Source organism: Spinacia oleracea, chromosome 6, assembly GCF_020520425.1.
Source record: "Spinacia oleracea cultivar Varoflay chromosome 6, BTI_SOV_V1, whole genome shotgun sequence".
NCBI lineage: Eukaryota > Viridiplantae > Streptophyta > Magnoliopsida > Caryophyllales > Amaranthaceae > Spinacia > Spinacia oleracea.
The window spans coordinates 148,339,325-148,359,106 of record NC_079492.1 but is presented as its reverse complement, the minus strand read 5'-3'; the positions used below and the strand labels follow the sequence as shown (position 1 = coordinate 148,359,106).

Genomic DNA, 19,782 nt, shown 5'->3' with positions numbered 1-19,782 from the left:
ATGCGACCTTTAAGCCGTGTCACAATGATGACATGGCATTCTTATGTGTCATGATTTAAATTGAAAACTAAAATATTTAACTTATATAATCTATCATATATGTTTCAAAAAAAGTAAAAAAATCTTAATATTCTAATTTGTTTCCTTCTTTACATTGATTACCTTGTTTATGTATTTTTATAGTAAAAATATTGAATTGATAGTAAAAATATTCTGATGATGCATAGCCTACGTGGCGCCTATATGTACCAATTAAACGGCGACACGTAAGATTGCGACAACTAAATATTGTCGCAACTTGCGACCTTTATCATCACCCAAAAAAAAATAAGTGTATCTCTTTTTAAAATACGGTCGTTTAATAAAAGTGTATCTCTTTTTAAAATATTAATGTTATGTTGTTATATAAATAGTATACAAACCTTCAAAAAAAATATAAATAGTATACAAAGTCAAATGATGCGTCTATTGTGAAACGGAAAAAATATGAATTTTTTTTTACAGTTGATAGTTATTTTCCACATCCATATATGCTTTTCTAATAGATGCCTTGGATGCAGCTCTCATTTCAAGAATGGACACAACAAGTTCTTGTTTACTTACTCCTGTAATATTCTGTAGAATTTGGACATATGGGAGGAGGAGGTTAAGTTATGGGGGGAGATAGCTGATATTTAGCATTTCTTGGATATTTTTTTTTATTTTTTTTTCTTTTTAGGTTGAGGGTGCTGGTTTTAATCATACATTTCATACATGTTGATGTGATAGTGCAGCATATTTTAGAGAATAGATTCTTAAACTTGTGCGAGCTCGTGTTATTGTTATCCGGTAGGGGGTATTATGTCGGAGCCCTTTCAAACCCTCTTGTTGTATCGTGTACATGGAGATGGCCAATATGGCGGGTTTGGTGGGTCGAGGATAATTGATATATGACCTACCTTAGTTAATTTAGGGTGGGTTGAAGTGTCGGAAAAATTGGACACAGTTCATGATGGGTCGTGGGTCTTGATGGGTTGTGCAAGTCGAGTGGGTTCGATATGTTTGGTGGGTTACGATTATTTTGGGGCTTGGTCTGACTCCGATTGGTCAGATGGGCTTAAACGAGTTTTAGACTTTTAGGAGGTTATTTGGGTCAGGTGTGTTTGGACGGTCACTTAAGCGTTAAATTGTTATAAATTTATATAAACTTAAATTAATTAACTTTATGTTATTCACATACTCATATAAATCTGGTTAATGTACATTTAAACAATACAATTAACACTTATTAACTTTTTAAAATACAAAATAATTTAAATTAGGATGTCGGGTCTGGTGGATCACAGGGTTAGGTGGGTTTGGGTCGTGTGTTGAAAAGACTTTACCCACGACATATTAAGAAAAATATATGGGTTGGCGGATTGTGTCATGCATCATAAGTGGATCCAATCCATATTACCCCTTATGGGTTGGGTCAGACTAGACCCAACCCACTGCCATCTCTACGTGTATATAGGTGCAATGAGCTCCTAGAGTCCTAATGAACGTGCAATTTAATGATAAACCTAGATGGCTTGTATGATCCGTTTGAAAATAATGTGGTAAGGATATAACCATCTTGTTCAATTGTTGTGTATTTATGCAAGTTTGATTGCCATTTGCCAGTATTTACTTGAACACATGAGGGGCTCGGCCTTAAAGCCATATGTGCTGCTCACGTGCAAGTCGATGCCGAAGAAACTCAGTCAGTGCCGAAATCTTCCCTTAGGTTGTCTTTCACAAAAAAAAATTATACAAGGTTCTTTATCGCAAAATTTGGATTATAAAAGCTCCTTTTTGGCAAATTTGCCTAATAATAAAGCCATGTGTAAATCTGTAGTCTACATTTGCCAAATAAAATAAAATAATTAAAAAATAATCTGTAACATACATTGAGTTGCTCTGTTTGTACAGAGAAGCTCTCTGTTGTAACTTGGAAGTTCAACAACATCAATGGTCGTCCTTCAAAACAGTAACGAGAGAGATATGCTGAATCTTAGGCCATTCATTACCATTTGGACATCGACATTTTTCTGTTAATCCTGGACATTCTATGATTATGAGTTGGTTTAGTGCAGTAAGCTTGCTTAACCCTTCTGGCAGAAATGTCAATTTAGGGCATCTATACAATTCCATAAACCCAAGAAAGGAAAAACAACTTATCCATTCTGGTATTTCCCTCAATTCATTACCATGTGATATTTCTAAAGAACGGAGATTTGTCAAGTGTTGAAGCCCACTTGGAAGAATCAATAGCTTAGGAATCATATGTAACCATAAAGAACGAAGACTTTTCAAGTTTTTCCATGGTAATTGTTCATCTGGTGGTAAATCAAGCTGTTCACAATTGCTAAGGACTAGACCTGGTTATTGGACAGGGTATAGGGTTAGGGTCAAGTTAATAGGACTTTTATTGGGCAGGGCTTCTATTGGACAGGGCCTTTATTGGACAGGGTCATTATAGAGTCAAACTTATACTACAATTATTTTGAAAATTAAAATAGTAATGATACAAAAAATTACGTGTATAGCTTTGTATTTACTTGTACTTGCACATGGCTCTTTTGTTTTTCATTTTTCATTGCTCGTTTATTGACCCGCCCACTAATGACCCGCTATTGACCCGCGACCCGTTTTGACCCGCCCATTATCGACCCGCTAAAAATGACCCTTTCAATACCCGACCCTCTTTTGACCCACACCGACCCTGACCCGCCCCGCCCGATAACCAGGTCTACTAAGGACCAACTTCTCTATCGTTGTCAGATGCTCTAGCCCTTGAGTTAAAAATCTCAAGCTATGGCAATCGCCGAATTCTAAAGAACGAAGAGAAGAAGATAGACTCATGAATACTTCTTTTCCTATTTCTTCTGTGTTCACCAGATTCCGATCCTGAACATCTAGCGAAGAAAGTTGGTGCAGACATTCTTTTGGGAGGGATTTGAGGTCTTCCATATTACTGATTGTCAACTTTCTTAACTTTGAAGATGAATTTGATGATGATGATGATGATGATGATGAAACTGAGATGCTCTCGTTGGTGTCTACCAGGATTAATTCCTCCACATTAGGACATTTTGGTAGGAATTGTATCTCTAATTTTGATAGTTTAGAAAATGACATTGCTAATAAACGTTGTCGTTTCACTGATATATTTGCTGCTTGTTGTGTATCATTGTTAACCATTGCTTCTTTCCACCATCCCTTCAAATTATCCATTTTCTCCAATGTAAGTTCTTCAAGTGATGGGAAGAATAGGTCATAAACTCTGCAATCCATCTCCATGTATTCCACACTTTTCAAATAAATGAGAGTAAGACTCTTCAAGGAAGGTAGTTGGCCAAAAGAGGGCACTTCCTGGCACCAATCACAATGAAAAAGGAAAACACTTACAAGATTTGGAAGATTAACACACAAATTATCCATGATTGCCCAACTTGAGAGCTTTTGACCTCTGTAGTTGTTGACCCTAAAGTTTTGATGATGACAAAGCAAACTCCTGACAGTTGGTTAAGTTATGTTGCATAATAGGTTCCGAGATCCTTAGAGGAATAATGCTAAGTTAAGGAGATCCTGAGTTGGATAAACTAAGCAATGTGGAATATAAGCAAGTAACTGATCCATGTCAGACACTACATTGAAGAAATAATCATTAAGCAAGTTTACAAAGGCGAGATCCTTAGGCGAGTTCCTAAGGCGAGATCCTCATATATTATGTGGATCCTCGATGTTCCAGAGAAGGAACAAATTGGGAAGTCTTCGAGTGAAGCTTCTAAAGGTGCAACATGAAGACTACAACATATGAGTTTATGTTTAGGATTTATGTAAGTATTTAATATTGTTTATACGTAATTTGGAACGAAAGGAACCTAAGTATTTTAGTACGTTTTAAATTGAAATATATTAACTGTAATTATAAAAGAGTTTTAAGTTGGAAAATCTTTGTTAATAAATAAAATGAATTTAATTAATAAATGTAAACATAGGATTCTGTTTTCATTCTCCTTGTTTCTCAAGCAAAAGATTTTCCATGATCCTTAAAACTCTCCCACGTATTTCTGTTTAAACATGCATTTAGTGTTTTGATTTGGTCTCCCCTGTTTCTCTCCAACTATGTCCATGTTACTGAGCAGTAACTGTTAGTGGGTAGTTGAGGAGAACATGGGTACCCAACCCTAGGTAAAACTCTCCTATAAAAGGAGAAGAGTTTTAGATTTTCAAAACACAACTGATTTCTACAAAATCTATCTTAAAGAGCTTAAACGTTTTAAAAGAATCAGTTGGCAAAATAGAGTGTTCCTTGAGTTCCTTATTATTATAAGCTTTATTACGTACTAGAATCTATCTATCATATTGTATTTTGGGTTTAAGGATTGAGTGATCCTTGAGTGACTTAGAGTTAAGTCAAAGAGAGAAAGAGCGACTAAGAGTTTAGTCAAAGAGAGAAACAGTGACTTAGAGTTAAGTGAAAGAGAAAAGGAGCGACTTAGAGTTAAGTCAGAGAGAGAAAGAGTAGCACAGTAATCGAAGGGGATTGCTGTGGGGAACTCGTGTTCGAGAGGAACTCGAGTTAAAGAGTGTATTTGTAATAGAGTTATTGCATTAATACAAAAGAGTAGTGAGGTTCTTCTTGATTAGGGTCAAGAAGGTTCCTCCATTTTATACCTTTCTTCGCTCATTGTTCTCAGTCTCTTTATTGTTTAAATTCCGCAAGAAACTTACCCAAGTTCCCAAGAAACAATTCACCCCCCCTCTTGTCAAGTGTTCCTACTGAACTATCAGTAGTAATAAACATACAGTTGTCTTAAATTATGATGTGGTTTGAGTCCTTCAAGCACAGCTTCATCATCATTACTAGTACTACCACTAACATCTTCATATGATTACTAGTACTACCACTAACATCTTCATATGCCCACCTATCCAACTCTATCAGCAACATAGTAAGCCCATGTTTTCCTTTTAAATTTGCACTTGTTGCTTCTAAAAAAGGTTCTTTTAACTTTCCAAGAATTTGAATGTGCAATAATCCTGTCAGTTTATCAAGGTTCTTTAAATCACTCAGCTTGGCTGAAGAGGAGGGCTTGGAACTGAATTTAGGAAGATGTCTATTGTTGACTGTAAATCGAGGTAGTTTATGGAGAGAAGTCAATTCTCCTAAACCTGAAGGCATATGACGTATGCAATGACATTGGGAAAAATCAAGGCTCCTAAGATTGCCAAGTTTTCTCATATTTTTAGGCAGTGTTTCAAGTCTTAGGTTGAGTGTTTGCAAATTTAAGAGGTCTGTGATTGAATCAGGGAGTTCTGTTATAGGATTCCTAGAAAGGTTAAGGTACCTTAAGTGAATCAGCTTACCTATTGAACTCGGCAAATTTCTGACTCCCAGGTTGTGTAGATCCAACACTCGCAAGCATCCAAAGCTTGATACTATCTCTAGACAAATCAATTCGCTGAAGGTTGATCCATCTCTCACTTGTTTGGGCAAAAGAAATGTCCGCAGACGCTTCAAATTCAGAATCCAGTTTGGTATCTTCCACGATGAAGTCAAACGATAAGCAAAAGACAAGCGATGGATTCCCTGATTTGAGTTGCTTTTTCCAAAATTTGCAACAACGTTACAGTTGACTCCAGCCACTTGTTGAGCGAGATCATGCATCAAGTCGTGCATTTTGCAGCTTGAAATGCCCCCCCATTCATCCTTTTTAATATCTTGAAAGAAGCACCTTTGCATCAAAATGAAAAAATATTCCTCAGCAAGTTCTTCCAAACTATGGTCTTCATGCTTTATTGGAGTGATAAAGCCCTCGGCCATCCAAAGATTTATCAGCATTTCCTTGTCGAATTCGTAGTCTTTCGGAAACAAAGCGCAGTAAGCGAAACAATTCTTCAACGGTGACAATAGGTGCTGGTAGCTAAGCTTCAGAATGTCTATAACACCATTTTCTCTGTCAGACAGATTGGCTAGACTTCTATTCTTGAACGACAACCATTTGCTATCATCCTTGCCATAAAGAAGACTGCCAACAGTTCTTATGGCTAGCGGAACATTTGCACACTTCTTAACAATCTCCTTGCCAACCTCAATAAGATGTGGCTTCTGTTGAGTATGTCCGTGTTCAAATGCCATATTTTGAAATAATTCCCATGACTTCTCTTCTGATAGGCCTTGTAACTCACACACAGGAACTGTTCCCATTATTTTTGCTACCTCTCTGGATCGAGTAGTTACAAGTATCTTACTCCCCTTTCTGCCAATCTTTAACAGAGCCCTCAGCTTCAGCCATTCTTCACGGTTTTCGTTCCAAACATCATCCAGAACAAGCAAGTATCTCTTATCACCTAATTCTTTCCGCAGTTGACCTTGTAACTGCTCCATTTCTAAATTCGGAGTTTCTGCTTTGGTTGCTGACTTGAGGATTTTTTCTGTAATCAACTTTATATCAAAGACTTTTGATACACACACCCAGAGCCTCAACTCGAAGTACTTCTCAACCTGAGGATCATTATATATGAGTTGAGCCAAGGTTGTCTTGCCCTGTCCTTCAATCCCAACAATTGGGATAACATGGAGTATCTCATCCTCAGTTTCACAGGAGGCAAGAAGTATATTTAAGATGGTTTTTTTATCACCATCTCTGCCAATAACTTCGTCAGCATCTACAAATGAATAAGTTTGATCTCTCCTCCTACGGCTACTAGTACTTATCACACTCCCTTCCTCGTGAGGACGGTATACGAAAGCAAACTCTCTACCGTCTCTGACTATACGATCCAGCTCTTGCCTTATTGTTTTGATCTTCTGGGATACGCTCAATGCAAACTTGATCTGATTGGAGTTGGAGAAGAAAGTGGTTACCTCTTTAGTCAACTTGTTTCCACCTTGGATCTGTTTCTGCAGTGCAACTGTACCAACCTTGTCAAACAAGTCGTCTGCGGAGTAGACAACAACGGCAAGCCTTTCAAGCCAACCGCGAATGACACGGCTGTCATATTGCCTGTCCTCAGCATCAAGGAGCACATCTTTGATAGTGTTGATGGTGTTCTTTAGGTCTTCAAGGCGATCCTTGAATCCCCACACAGAGGCAATCTCATCAATAGCCCTTGATCCCAGATTCTTCAGGATTTCCTCTGCAATGCAGAACAACACTCCTTCAGCCATCTTTTTCGCTTTTTTTGGATCAAACTTTCTTCTACTCTTCAAATATTTCAAGTTCTGTGAGGAAAACAGAGTAATCATCAGCCCTTAACAGTAACAGTGATTCTTAGTCAAACTTCAACAGCTATCGCAGCATTAAAGAAGTACTCCTAGGATAAATTAAAAAATTAGGCACTTAGCACAACCATCTAGACAGTACATGTGCACCAAATTACTTCTGATTACGATTTAATATGATTATCCTCGGTCATTCTTTATTAATATGAATAATATCCCTCTCTTCCATTCCAACTACTGAATACACTTCATCAGGGGTCCCCATCAATCCATCATCCCCTGATGCTTGGGGGGTATAAATAAAAAATTATGTACCTTCTTTTTTTGGCTTTTTTACTACGGATTGATGCCCCCAGATTTTAGGTATAAAAAAAAGTTACCACTTCCATTTTTTTTTTTTTTATTTTGGTTCTGGAATAAAATCAAGTAGAAGCTGAAAATGTACAATCTAAATTACACTTGTATAACACAAAATTACAAGTGGTTGCTGAAGCTAATCCATATTTATCACTAAATGCGGAGTATTAAGTACACTATCGGTTCACAAGTTTGAGGATTTTTCCTGTTTGGGTGGTAGTACCTAAGGACATGCCACAAAAAGTAAATATAATTGTATTTAGAGATCCTAAACACGTAGTAATCTTGCAGCAGCCACTAACGCATCATTCTAAGAAGTGTATTTTCTCTGGTAAAACCATGGCACTGCTAGGACTCCTGAACCTATGACGGTTGTCACGGCGTGTACTGTGGCTGTCCATAAAATGCCCATTTATCATTTTGTCTGCTATACTAGTCATTCGGAAGCACAAAATCAATTTTAAATAGCTCAATGTATGAAAGCATATAAGTCTGTCAGACTAGAATTCACTTTTAATTCATTAACTAAAACTAATCAGATAGCTGACGACGATAAACTGTATTTTTTTTTTTTTTTAAAAAAAAAGGAACGACTTGAAATTCTCTTCTTTAACGGTTTTATCTATCCCAATTATCTTGGATATCAACAGTTGTTCCTAAGGTGTTCCTAATACATGCACCACATGTAAATATCAAGATTTATGAGAGTCCTTTGCAACTCTACACGGCCCAGAAGTAAATTCTTAGATACAAAGAAGAGCACAAAGTTCTACTATTTCCACACCCAATAAGACAATTCAGACAAAGAAAAAAAAAGCAGAGCTGGCAGAAATGCTAAGGTAGTATACCGGAAGAATATCATATTTCCCCAGACAAATGCATATAATAACGAAAAGAATCAATGAGCACAAAGACAAATTTGTTTCAAAGCTTTCCTAGAAGCTTACAAAACTTTCAGGGGTCATTAACTTCCATTGACACACATTTAGGTAGAATTTGCTTATGATCTCATTAATGGGAGATTGGGAGTGTTATATGTTAAGTAAAATCACCTTTAAGCTGAGTAACAAGAGCCAGAAAGAGAATAGTACAAATGGTCTTTTCTTTCAATTCTTCCACCTTGTTGCCCCCTCTAGAAACTACAATCTCCATCCGAATTCAGTTGTCACGTTACTAATTATACAATTAAGGTGACCATTAATTCCACGGGAGATAGTACTATGCATCCGGTCAGTCATTATTATCATTATCATTACCCCCATTGCCTCAAAGAGACTCCCACGAGAAGCGGGGTAAAGGGGGGTCGGACATACGCAACCTCTCTAATTGACCCAAAGGCGATAACGGGACGACAACGGGACGACTATCTTCTACTTCATGTAAAGGAAGCGAAGAGGTATTAAGAGCCATTTTGATTTAGTCCATTACATCCCTCAGCCAAAAAAACAAATGAATCTTTGGCTCCATCGAAAATGAACAAACTATGCATCCAGTCAGTAGTGCGTAATAATTAGGAAGCAAGAACAACAAAGAACAACTAACTACCTCCAAATAAACCAGAATAATCAACAAATCATTCCATCCAATTCATAATTGTAATTGTTACATACAAATTAAATGCCTTTTCAGGAAAAAAAAAATTACACTCGTAAATCGTAATCATATCAACATAACTATACTGAACACACTAATTGATAAAGCAGCAAGTCCACAGAGATTCAATATGAGCAGAATCTCATAGAACTTGAACACAATACTAGGAAGCACAAATCAATGTTCTTACCAGTCAAACAACCATGAGTATTCCATTGAGGCCTCAATATATATAATCACCAAGCAGCATCAAAATTTGAAGCTTGATCTCATAAAAAGCACAACTCTAAAACCTAGACCAATCAAACGGAAACCCTTAGATTTTAAACAAAGTCAGAAATTAACATCTTAGAAAACCTAATACTTAAACCTAACATTTAAAATTGTAAATTATATATTCAATACTTAATAAGAGAAATTTGAAGAAGTTCATACCCTAGAAAATCCGAATTGGAATCCTAAAGCGGAAATCAAAGCAAAAACATCACCGTCACCGCCATTATCATCACCACCGCCATAGCAGCTCGAAGCACCTGCATGACTTGTATTATCCGTTTGAAATTATGTAGTAAGGATATAACCATCTTGTTCATTTGTTGTGTATTGATGCAAATTTGATTACATGTCTACTTGAACACATGAGCTGAAAATCTAATTGCAAGAATAATACAGTACAAAACAATCTTATAAAACACAGAACCGAAAGAGAAGATATTTCAGTTGCTCCCCTGGAGGGGGAACTGTTTTCGCCTTTGCTACATAAAAATTTAAATAACTATTGAAAGGAAAGAGAGATTGTTACACAAATTGTTGAGGTGAAGTATATGACAATGACAGTAGCTGGATTTCCCTTTGATGTCTGGCTTCTGAGCTCCAGTTATTGTTGGTCGTTGGTCCCGCTAAATGAGCTTCTGAGAGCAATTGTCATTGGTTGAACCATTTATTGCAGGATCCGAATGCTTAAAACTTACTCGTACAAGGGGGATGAATTGAAGGGGAAAAAGAAGCAAAAACTGTACATGATGAGAAGAATATGCTGAATTCTCGACGTCCATGTGTCAAATGTCAGTCCAAGGCATATTAGGAGTTGCAGACTAGCAGATTTTTCTCAAGAATATGCAAAAGTTCATCTACTGCTAGAAGTAAGTAGTAACATTCACATGTTTACTAGGATACAGTAGAACTAAAGGGGGAAAAGAACAGAGAAGGTAAAAACAATAGTTAAACTGTAACATACATCGGTTGCTCTGTATAAGAGCTCTCTGTTGCAAGTTGAATAACATCAATGGTTAACGTCCTTCAAAACCGTAACAAGAGGGATATGCTGAATCTTGGGCCATTCACTACCATTTGGACGTTGGCATTTTTCTGTTAATCCTGGACATTCTACGATTCGGAGGTGATTTAGGGCAGTGAGCTTGCAGAAGCCTTCTGGCAGAGATGTTAATTTATGACAACCATACAATTCCATATTCCCAAGGGAGGAGAGACAACTTATCCATTCTGGTAGTTCCCTCAATTCACAATTGTATGTTATTTCTAGATTACGGAGGTTTACCAAGTGTTGAAGCCCACTTGGAAGAACAAATAGCCTTGGAAGCCAAAGCAATGCTAAAGAACGAAGACTCCTCAAGTTTTTCCATGGCAACTGTTCATCTGCCGATAGATCAAGCTGTTTACAATTGTAAGTTCCAAACTCTTTATTGCTGTGAGATGTTCCAGGCCTTGACCGAAAAATCTCAACCTATCGCAATGACTGAATGTCAAAGAACGGAGAGAAGAAGATATACTTTTGAAAACTTCTTTTCCTATTTCTTCTGTGTTCACCAGCTCCCCACTACGGACATCAAGTGAAGAAAGTTGGTGCAGGCATTCTCTTGAGAGGCATTTGAGGTCTTCCACATTGCTGATTGTTAAACTTTTCAACTTTGAAGATGAATTTGATGACGAAGCTGCTGCCATCTTTGACACTGACATTGTTTCAAAAGCGTGAACTAGCTCCAGTTCCTCCACATTAGGACATAATGGAAGGGATATCAGCTTTAGACATCCTTGTATAAACAATTTTGATACATTAGGAAATGACATGGATAATAAACGTTGTTGTTTCATCGGTATATTTGCTGCATCTTGTGTATCATTGTTAACAATTGCTTCTTTCCACCATCCCTTCAAATTATGCATTCCCTCCAGTGTAAGTTCCTGAAGTGATGGGAAGAATGGTATTTCTGTCGATGGCGGTTCCTTTAAGGAGGGAAGGTCATAAACACTGCAATCCATCTCCATGTATTCCACACTTTTCAAATAAATGAGACTAAGACTCTTCAAGGAAGGTAGTTGGCCAAAAGAGGGCACTTGCTGGCACCAATTACACCTCAAAAGGTCAATCTTAACAAGATTTGGAAGATTAATACACAAATTACCCATCATTGCCCAACTTGGAAGCTTTTGACCTCTGTAGAAATGAATCTCAAGCTGTTTTAAATTAGAATATGGTTTGAGTCCTTCCAGCAGAGCTTCATCATGATTACTACCACTAACATCTAAGCTTGCCCCTGTTATTAACAATGAACATATATCAGATTGTATATGGAACTTAGTCAGCCCATGTTTTCCCTCTAAATTTGCCTCTGTTGCTTCTAACAAAGGACTTTTTAACTCCCCAAATATTTGAATGATCAATTCTCCTTTCAGGTTATTAAGATTCTTTAAATCACTCAACTTAGAAGAATTGGGAAAGTTTCTGAATTTAGGAGAATGGTTGACTATAAATCGAGGTAGTTGATAAAGAGAAGTCAATTCTCCTAAACCTGAAGGCATATGATCTAGCATACGACATCTACCAGTATCAAGGCTCCTAAGGTTGTTAAGTTTTCTCATATTTCTAGGCAGTATTTCAAGGAGACGACAATGATATAGGTTTAGTGTTTGCAAATTTAAGAGGTCTGTGATTGAATCAGGAAGTTCTTTTATAGGTGTCTGAGAAAGGTTGAGGTACCTTAAATGGATTAGATTACCTATTGAACTCGGCAAATTTCTGACTCCAAGGTTGTGTAGATCCAACACTCTCAAACAACCAAAGGTTGATAATATCTCTTGACAAATCATTTTGCTGAAGGGTGATCCATCTCTCATTTGTTCGGGCAAAAGGAATGTCCGCAGACGCTTCAAATTCAGCATCCAACTCGGTGTCTTCCACACTGAAGTCAAACGATAAGCAAAAGACAAGTGATGGATTCCCTTATTTGAACTGCTTTCTTCAAACTTTGCAATAACTTTGCAGTTGATTCCAGCCACTTGTTGAGCAAGATCATGCATCAAGTCATGCATTTTGCAGCTCGAAATGTTCCCCCATTCATCCCTTTTTATATCCTGAAAGAAGCACCTTTGCATCAAAATAAGAAAATAGCATTCAGCAAGTTCTTCCAAACTCTGGCCTTCATGATTTTTTGGAACGATAAAGCCCTCAGCCATCCAAAGATTTATCAGTATTTCCTTGTCAAATTCGTAGTCTTTCGGAAATAAAGAGCAGTAAGCGAAGCAATTCTTCAATGGTGACTGTAGGTGCTGGTAGCTAAGCTTCAAAATGTCTATGACGCCATTCTCACTGTCAGACAGATTGGCAAGACTTCTATTCTTGAACGACAACCACTTGCTATCATCCTTGCCATACAGAAGACTGCCAACAGTTCTTATGGCTAAAGGAACATTTGCACACTTCTTAACTATTTCCTTCCCAACCTCCATAAGATGTAGCTTCTGCTGAGTTTGTCCCGGTTCAAATGCCATCTTTTGAAATAAATTCCAAGACTTTTCTTCTGATAAGCCTTGTAACTCACAGACAGAAACCGTGGCCATTATTTTTGCCACCTCCCTTGATCGAGTAGTTACAAGTATCTTACTCCCCTTTCGTCCAATCTTCAACAGAGCCCTCAGTTTCAGCCATTCCTCACGATTTTCATTCCAAACATCATCCAAAACAAGCAAGTATGTCTTATCAGCTACTTCTCTTCGCAGTTGACCTTGTAACTGTTCCATCTCTACATTCGGAGTTTCTGCATTGGTTGCTGACTTGAGGATTTTTTCTGTAATCAACTTTATATCAAAGACTTCTGATACACACACCCAGAGCCTCAACTCGAAGTACTTCTCAACCTGAGGATCATTATATATGAGTTGAGCCAAGGTTGTCTTGCCCTGTCCTCCAATCCCAACAATCGGGATAACATGGAGCATCTCATTCTCAGTTTCATAAGAGGCAAGAAGTATATCTAAGATTGCTTTCTTATCATCATCTCTACCAATAACTTCGTCAGCATCTACAAATGAATAAGTTTGATCTCTCCCTCTCCTAATATTTATCACACTCCCTTCCTCACGAGGACGGTACACAAAGGCAAACTCAGTACTGTCTCTGACTATACCATCCAGCTCTTGCCTAATTGTTTTAATCTTCTTGGAAATGCTCAATGCAAACTTGATCTGATTGGAGTTAGAGAAGAAAATGGTTACCTATTTAGTCAACTTGTTTCCACCTTGTATCTGTTTCTGCAGTGCAACTGTACCAACCTTGTCAAACAAGTCGTCTGCGGTGTAGACAACAACAGCAAGCCTTTCAAGCCAACCGCGAATGACTCGGCTGTCAGATTGCCTGTCCTCAGCATCAAGGAGCACATCTTTGATAGTGTTGATGGTGTTCTTGAGGTCTTCAAGGCGATCCTTGAATCCCCACGCAGAGGCAATCTCATCAATAGCCCTTGATCCCAGATTCTTCAGGATTTCCTCTGCAATGCAGAACAACACTCCTTCAGCCATCTTTTTCTCTCTTTTTTTGGATCAAACTTCCTTCTACTCTTCAAATATTTCAAGTTCTGTGAGGAAAACAGAGTAATTATCAACCCTTAATTCCTTAAAAGTAACAGTGGTTCTTAGTCAAATTTCAACAGCTACCCCAGCATTAAAGAAGTACTCCTAGTATAAACAAAAAAGTAGGCACTTAGCACAACCATCTAGACAGTACATGTGCACATTACTTCTGATTACGATTTTAATATAATTATCCTCGGTCATTCTTTATTAATATCCCTCTCTTCCATTCCAATACTGAATACACTTCATCAGGGGTCATGTTACTAGCACAAACAACCCAGCTTGGTCCCCATCATCCCCAAAATGCTTGGGGGTTATAAATAAAAAATTATGTACCTTTTTTCTTGGCATTTTTTTACTCCTGATTGTTTCCCCCAGATCATAGGTATAAATAAAAGTTGCCACTTTCAATTTTTTTTTCCTTTTTTGGGTCTGGAATACAATCAAGTAGAAGCTGAAAATGTACAAGCTAAATTACACTTGTGTAACCCAAAATTACAAGTGGTTGCTGAAGCTAATCCATATTTATCACTAAATGCGGAGTATTAATTACACTACCGATTCACAAGTTTGAGGATTTTTCCTGTCTTGATAGTACCTAAGGACATGCCACAAAAAAGTAAATATAATTATGTTTAGAGATCCTAACCACGTAGTAATCTTGCAGCAGCCACTAATGCATCATTCTAAGATGTACATTCGCTGGTGAAACCATGTCCAAATATCCAACCCATCTGAGTAACACTCCATGGCATTGTTAGGACTCCTGATCCTCTGATTGTTGTCATGGGCTCACGGCGTCTATTGTGGTTGTCCACTTTCCATACAGTACTGTAATGTGTAAATAGTAATGTTTAGTCAGATTTCTATATCCTTGCATTTGTACAAGTTAATTAATCAGAATACCCTTGTTTATTTACAAAAAGAAAGGAGAAAAAGGAGCTGAAGTGCTCAACTAAAGGCCAACTGCTCAATTAACACACAAGACTATAGAGATGAAGATGTTTGCAAGGCGTAGAATAGCTGAAAACTAAATATTCCTAGCTCATCTGATCAATATTAAATATATCAGATTTATCCCGGAAGATAAGAGTACTGTAAATAACAACATTCCATCTTACCTTGACTGACAGCAAATGACCTCTTTGTTGCTCAGCAGTTCTAAAGTTGTCTGATCCATTGCCCGCATATCATATCCGATCAACAGAGGAGCCTGCAGAAACCCAAGTCAAGATCCTTATTACAGGCATAGGAAGCAACTACCAGCAACTAACATATACTTGTCTGATTGAGTTTGCATAATACGAGCTAGAATCGGCTACTTTTACTAATGCCAATATGCTAAAGTGAGAATGATACTCCTCTTTCGTCATTCATCCATTGCCCACTTCAAGCACGTTTGGATTGTGGCATTACACTTTATTTCCTTGCATGCATCAAATTAAAAAGCAGCAAAGAAATGTATTTTGAAACAACAGCAAAATTGATCTCCACTTACCACTCCATGCTCCAGGACGAGCATAAAATGCCCATTTATCATTTTTGTCTGCTATACTAGTCATGCGGAAGAACAAACTCAATTTTTTGGCATTCATAGCTCAATGTATGAAAGCATATAAGGTCTGTCAGACTAGAATTCACTTTTATTTCATTAACTAAAACTAGATGTCAATCAGATAGCTGACAACGATAAACTGTATTAAAAGAACAACACAAGGAATGGCTTGGAAATCTCTTATTTTACGGTTTTACGTATCCCAGTTATCTTGGATATCAACAGTTGTTCTCCAACTGTTCCCAATACATGCACCACATGTAAACATCAAGACTTATGCGAGTCCCTCGCAACTCTACACAGCCCAGAAGTAAATAGATAACGAAAAAGAAGCTCTTAGAGTCTTAGATACAAAGAAGAGCACAAAGTTCTACTATATCCACACCCAATAAGATAATTCAGACAACAACAACAACAACAACAACAACAACAAAGCCTTAGTCCCAAAATGATTTGGGGTCGGCTAACATGAATCGGCGTAGGAGATCGTCATTGTTACCAATCAAACCAGAAAAGAGCAGGAAGTAAAAAGAAAAAAACAAAGAAGAGAAAGTGAAATTAATGAAAGTAGGATGAGAGAAAATGTATATATATAATAGAAGAAATATTGTAAGAGATAATAAAAATAAGTAAAATTTAAAATAAATAAATAAGTAAAATAAGTGCATTTCAAAATAGCATGTGAAATTAAAAAAATTGAAAGAATTTTAAAAATAAAATAAAAGTAAAATAAAAATAAAAATACAAATACAAATAAAGAGAATCAGAAACATTGAAGTTGTGTAAGTCAAATGAAGTCATCAATGTATATTCTCTCCCTCCACTCTATCCTATCCAACGCCATATTTTCCTCAATCCCAAGAAAGCTCATATCGTGCTCAATCACCTTCCTCCAAGTTTTCTTAGGTCTTCCGCTACCCCTTGCAATTTTATCCCTTTGCCACCCTTCTATCCTCCTAACCGGGGCATCATTTGATCTTCTGCTTACATGTCCAAACCATCTTAAACGATTTTCCATCATCTTAAACTCAATCGGTGCAACCCCTACTTTCTTCCTAATAATCTCATTCCTCAAACGATCATTTCTTGTATGCCCACACATCCAACGTAACATGCGCATCTCCGCCACATTCATCTTGTGCACGTGACAATGTTTCACTGCCCAGCATTCCGTGCCGTATAACAAAGCCGGTCGAATTGCCGTGCGGTAAAATTTTTCCTTCAATCTTTGGGGCATGCCTGAGTCACATAGGAACCCCGTGGCACCTTTCCACTTCAACCAACCTGCTTTGATTCTATGGGCCACATTGCCATCCAATTCTCCATCCTTTTGGATAATAGATCCTAAATAACGGAACATTTCAGATCCTTGGACAATTTTCCCATCTAAGGTAATCGCCCCTGTCTCTCTATCTTGGACTCCACTAAACTTACACTCCATATATTCCAATAAGATAATTCAGACAAGAAAGAAAAAAAGCAGAGCTCGCAAAAATGCAAAGGTAGTAATACTGGAAGAATATCATATTTCCCAGGACGAATACATATAATAATGAAAAAAATCAATCAGCACAAAGACAAATTTGTTTCAAAGCGTTCCTAGAAGCTTACAAAACTTTCAGGGGTCCATTAACTTCCATTGACACACATTTGGGTAGAATTTGCTTATGGTCTCATTAATGGGAGTGTTATATGTTAAGTAAAATCACCTTTAAGCTGAGTAACAAGAGCCAGAAAGAGTATAGTACAAATAGTCTTTTTTCTTCAATTCTTCCACCTTGTTCCCCCTCTAGAAACTACAATCTCCATCCGAATTCAGTTGTCACATTACTAATTATACAATTAAGGTGAATATTAATCCCAAGCGGAGATAGTACTATGCATTCAGTCAGTACTCAGTAGTGTGTAATAATTAGGAAGCAAGAACAACAAAGAACAACTAACTACCTCCAAATAAACCAGAATAACCAACAAACCATTCCACCAAATTCATAATTGTAATCATTACATACAAATTAAATGCCTTTCCAGAAAAAAATTGCACTCATAATCATATCAACTTAATTATATTGAACACACTAACCCATAAAGCAGCTGAATCCCCGGGGATAAAGGTCTATAAGACTACTTAAGTTCATAGCAGCAGATTTTTACAGTAGTTGGCAAATATACCATCCATGGAAACCAAATACACAAGCAGATTGTAGTTTCCCCAATGCTAATAAAGGCTTGCTGATTAAGCACTTGTTTGTCTTTAAACTCTCAAACCCATAGATATCCATCACTCCAATTATGAACTTTGAATTAGGATCTAGACCAATTGAAGTGTAAATATTATAACAACCCTACAACAAAAGTTTGCAGAGGATTCAACATGAGCAGAATCTCATAGAACTTGAACACAATACTAAGAAGCACAAATCAATGTTCTTACCAGTCAAACAACCCTGAGTATTCCATTGAGGCGTCAATATATATAATCACCAAGCAGCATCAGAAGTTGAAGCTTGATCTCATAAAAAGCACAACTCTAAAACCTAGACCAATTAAACGGAAACCCTTAGATTTTAAACAATGTCAGAAATTAACATCTTAGAAAACCTAATACCTAAACCTAACATTTAAAATTGTAAATTATATATTCAATACGAGAAAATTGAAGAAGTTCATACCGAAGAAAACCCGAATCGGAACCCTAAAGCGGAAACCGAAGTAGCGACATCACCGTCACCGCCGCCATTATCATCACCACCTCTGTAGAAGCTCGAAGCACGTGGAGGGGGATGGAAGGAGATGTGAGGACAAGAGCGTTCCATGAAAGAAGCAGGAGAAGAGTCATGGGAGCAGCGAAAAGGAAATGCCAGCACAAGGTAGACTGACTGAAATTAGAGATTTTAGAGCTATTCATTAAGATCAGAACATTTTAAGTCAAATACATCGCTTTTGTAAAAAAGCGTAACATATAATATTATTCAAGGTGGAGGAAAATGGAAACCACCTTGCGAGGGGATGTGCAATTCAAGGTGGATGGTGGGAGTATTGTGGGTCCGGGCTCATGTTTATTGAATGAGTCACAATGGCGGGGATGAGAATCGATATCAGGATTATGTTTATGAGCGGTGGTGTGCGTGGATGATGGAGCTGATGTTAAGTTGAAGCTAGGGGTGCCTTAGAAGGGGCCAGATTGTTGTTGGGCTTACGGTAACGTAGACAAGGGTGGTGCTTCTTAGTCTATAATTGGCGGTGGAGTTTGGCATTAAGTGGTGGTGACATTTAAGAAGTAAATAAAGATAAAGTGGTAAAATATAAAATAAAAAGTATAAGGTGGTTATTTTCAAAGTGGGAAAACATAAAAGCATGTACATGAGGCTCTTGTAATGATTCTTCAAATAGTTCACCAAGTAACTCTCCAACAAGAACTATCTCGTAACCAATATTGGGGCTCTCGAGGGGTTATCGATAGGCTCTTGATTAGCTATTCATGGAGAGTTGTTTCAAGATAACTCTTGACCAAAGCTTGGTCAATAATTGATTCTTGTTGACAAGTGGAGAGTAATTAACTTCAGTAAAAAGAAAAAGGATTTCAGAGCTATTTTGAAAACCAACTAATGTTGAGTGTTTTTGCGAATTAGTTTTTGAGAGTATCTTGTAGAGAGATGGTGGCATATAGAGAAAGAGTGAAGAGCTACTCCAAGAACCCTTTTGAACAAGGGCGAAACAAGGGGGGCACTGGCGGGGGACCATGCCCCCCCTTGATTTTAGTTAAAAATTTATTTTGCATATAATAGATGATACTCATATTTAGATCAATTGGTTTGCAAGGAAAAATACAAACTCTGACACTTGAGATCAAGGTTCAAATCCTAGCAAGCACAACCCACAAACTATTCTTTCTTTCTTCCTTCTTCCCTTTATTGGATTATTCTTTTTGTGTAGTCATGTAACAACTCGCTCAATTTTTTTTAATAAGTAAGAAGAAGGGATCCTACTGAACCAACACCTAGCACAAGTTAACTAGCTCAGCTACGCAAGTATTCGCTTGAGTCGCTCCCAAACATTACGCAGTTGATGGGGTTCGATCCTGTTACCAACCTCTAAGTCACAAGGTGAATTCTCCACCAACTCCACCAACTTAAGTTGGTTAAAATGTTAGTTATAGGTTTTGAATCTATGA

At 37.4% G+C, this 19,782-nt stretch overlaps 2 protein-coding genes across 8 annotated transcripts; both read right to left on the bottom strand.

The window, feature by feature from the left end:
- Positions 1–1,729: 1,729 nt before the first annotated feature.
- On the bottom strand, positions 1,730–10,561 carry LOC110792305 (putative disease resistance protein RGA3). 4 transcript variants are annotated; one of them, XM_056830673.1, is made up of 5 exons: positions 10,422–10,559; positions 9,987–10,095; positions 9,620–9,717; positions 9,375–9,477; positions 1,730–7,234 (listed from the first exon to the last, which is right to left on the bottom strand). In XM_056830673.1, the coding sequence occupies exon 5, from the start codon at positions 7,178–7,180 to the stop codon at positions 4,823–4,825; it is 2,358 nt and encodes a 785-aa protein (XP_056686651.1). In that variant the 5' UTR covers positions 7,181–7,234; positions 9,375–9,477; positions 9,620–9,717; positions 9,987–10,095; positions 10,422–10,559; the 3' UTR covers positions 1,730–4,822. The 4 variants fall into 4 exon arrangements, with proteins under 4 accessions (XP_056686651.1, XP_056686649.1, XP_056686650.1 ...); XM_056830671.1 differs by lacking the exon at positions 10,422–10,559 and adding an exon at positions 10,204–10,344; XM_056830672.1 differs by lacking the exon at positions 9,987–10,095 and having other exon boundaries at positions 10,422–10,561.
- LOC110792283 (putative disease resistance protein RGA3) lies at positions 10,302–18,601 on the bottom strand. 4 transcript variants are annotated; one of them, XM_056830667.1, is made up of 6 exons: positions 18,281–18,601; positions 18,043–18,145; positions 17,692–17,953; positions 15,175–15,266; positions 14,703–14,884; positions 10,581–14,055 (listed from the first exon to the last, which is right to left on the bottom strand). In XM_056830667.1, the coding sequence occupies exon 6, from the start codon at positions 13,418–13,420 to the stop codon at positions 10,814–10,816; it is 2,607 nt and encodes an 868-aa protein (XP_056686645.1). In that variant the 5' UTR covers positions 13,421–14,055; positions 14,703–14,884; positions 15,175–15,266; positions 17,692–17,953; positions 18,043–18,145; positions 18,281–18,601; the 3' UTR covers positions 10,581–10,813. The 4 variants fall into 4 exon arrangements, with proteins under 4 accessions (XP_021852797.2, XP_056686645.1, XP_021852808.2 ...); XM_021997116.2 differs by lacking the exon at positions 17,692–17,953 and having other exon boundaries at positions 10,581–11,739; positions 12,202–14,055; positions 18,281–18,599; XM_021997105.2 differs by lacking the exon at positions 17,692–17,953 and having other exon boundaries at positions 10,302–14,055.
- Positions 18,602–19,782: the final 1,181 nt, after the last annotated feature.

What these genes read in the sequence shown, in the direction of transcription:
- LOC110792283 (XM_021997105.2), bottom strand. Translation starts at nt 13,420, where the DNA reads ATGCTCCATGTTATCCCGATTGTTGGGATTGGAGGACAGGGCAAGACA.
- LOC110792305 (XM_056830672.1), bottom strand. Translation starts at nt 7,180, where the DNA reads ATGGCTGAAGGAGTGTTGTTCTGCATTGCAGAGGAAATCCTGAAGAAT.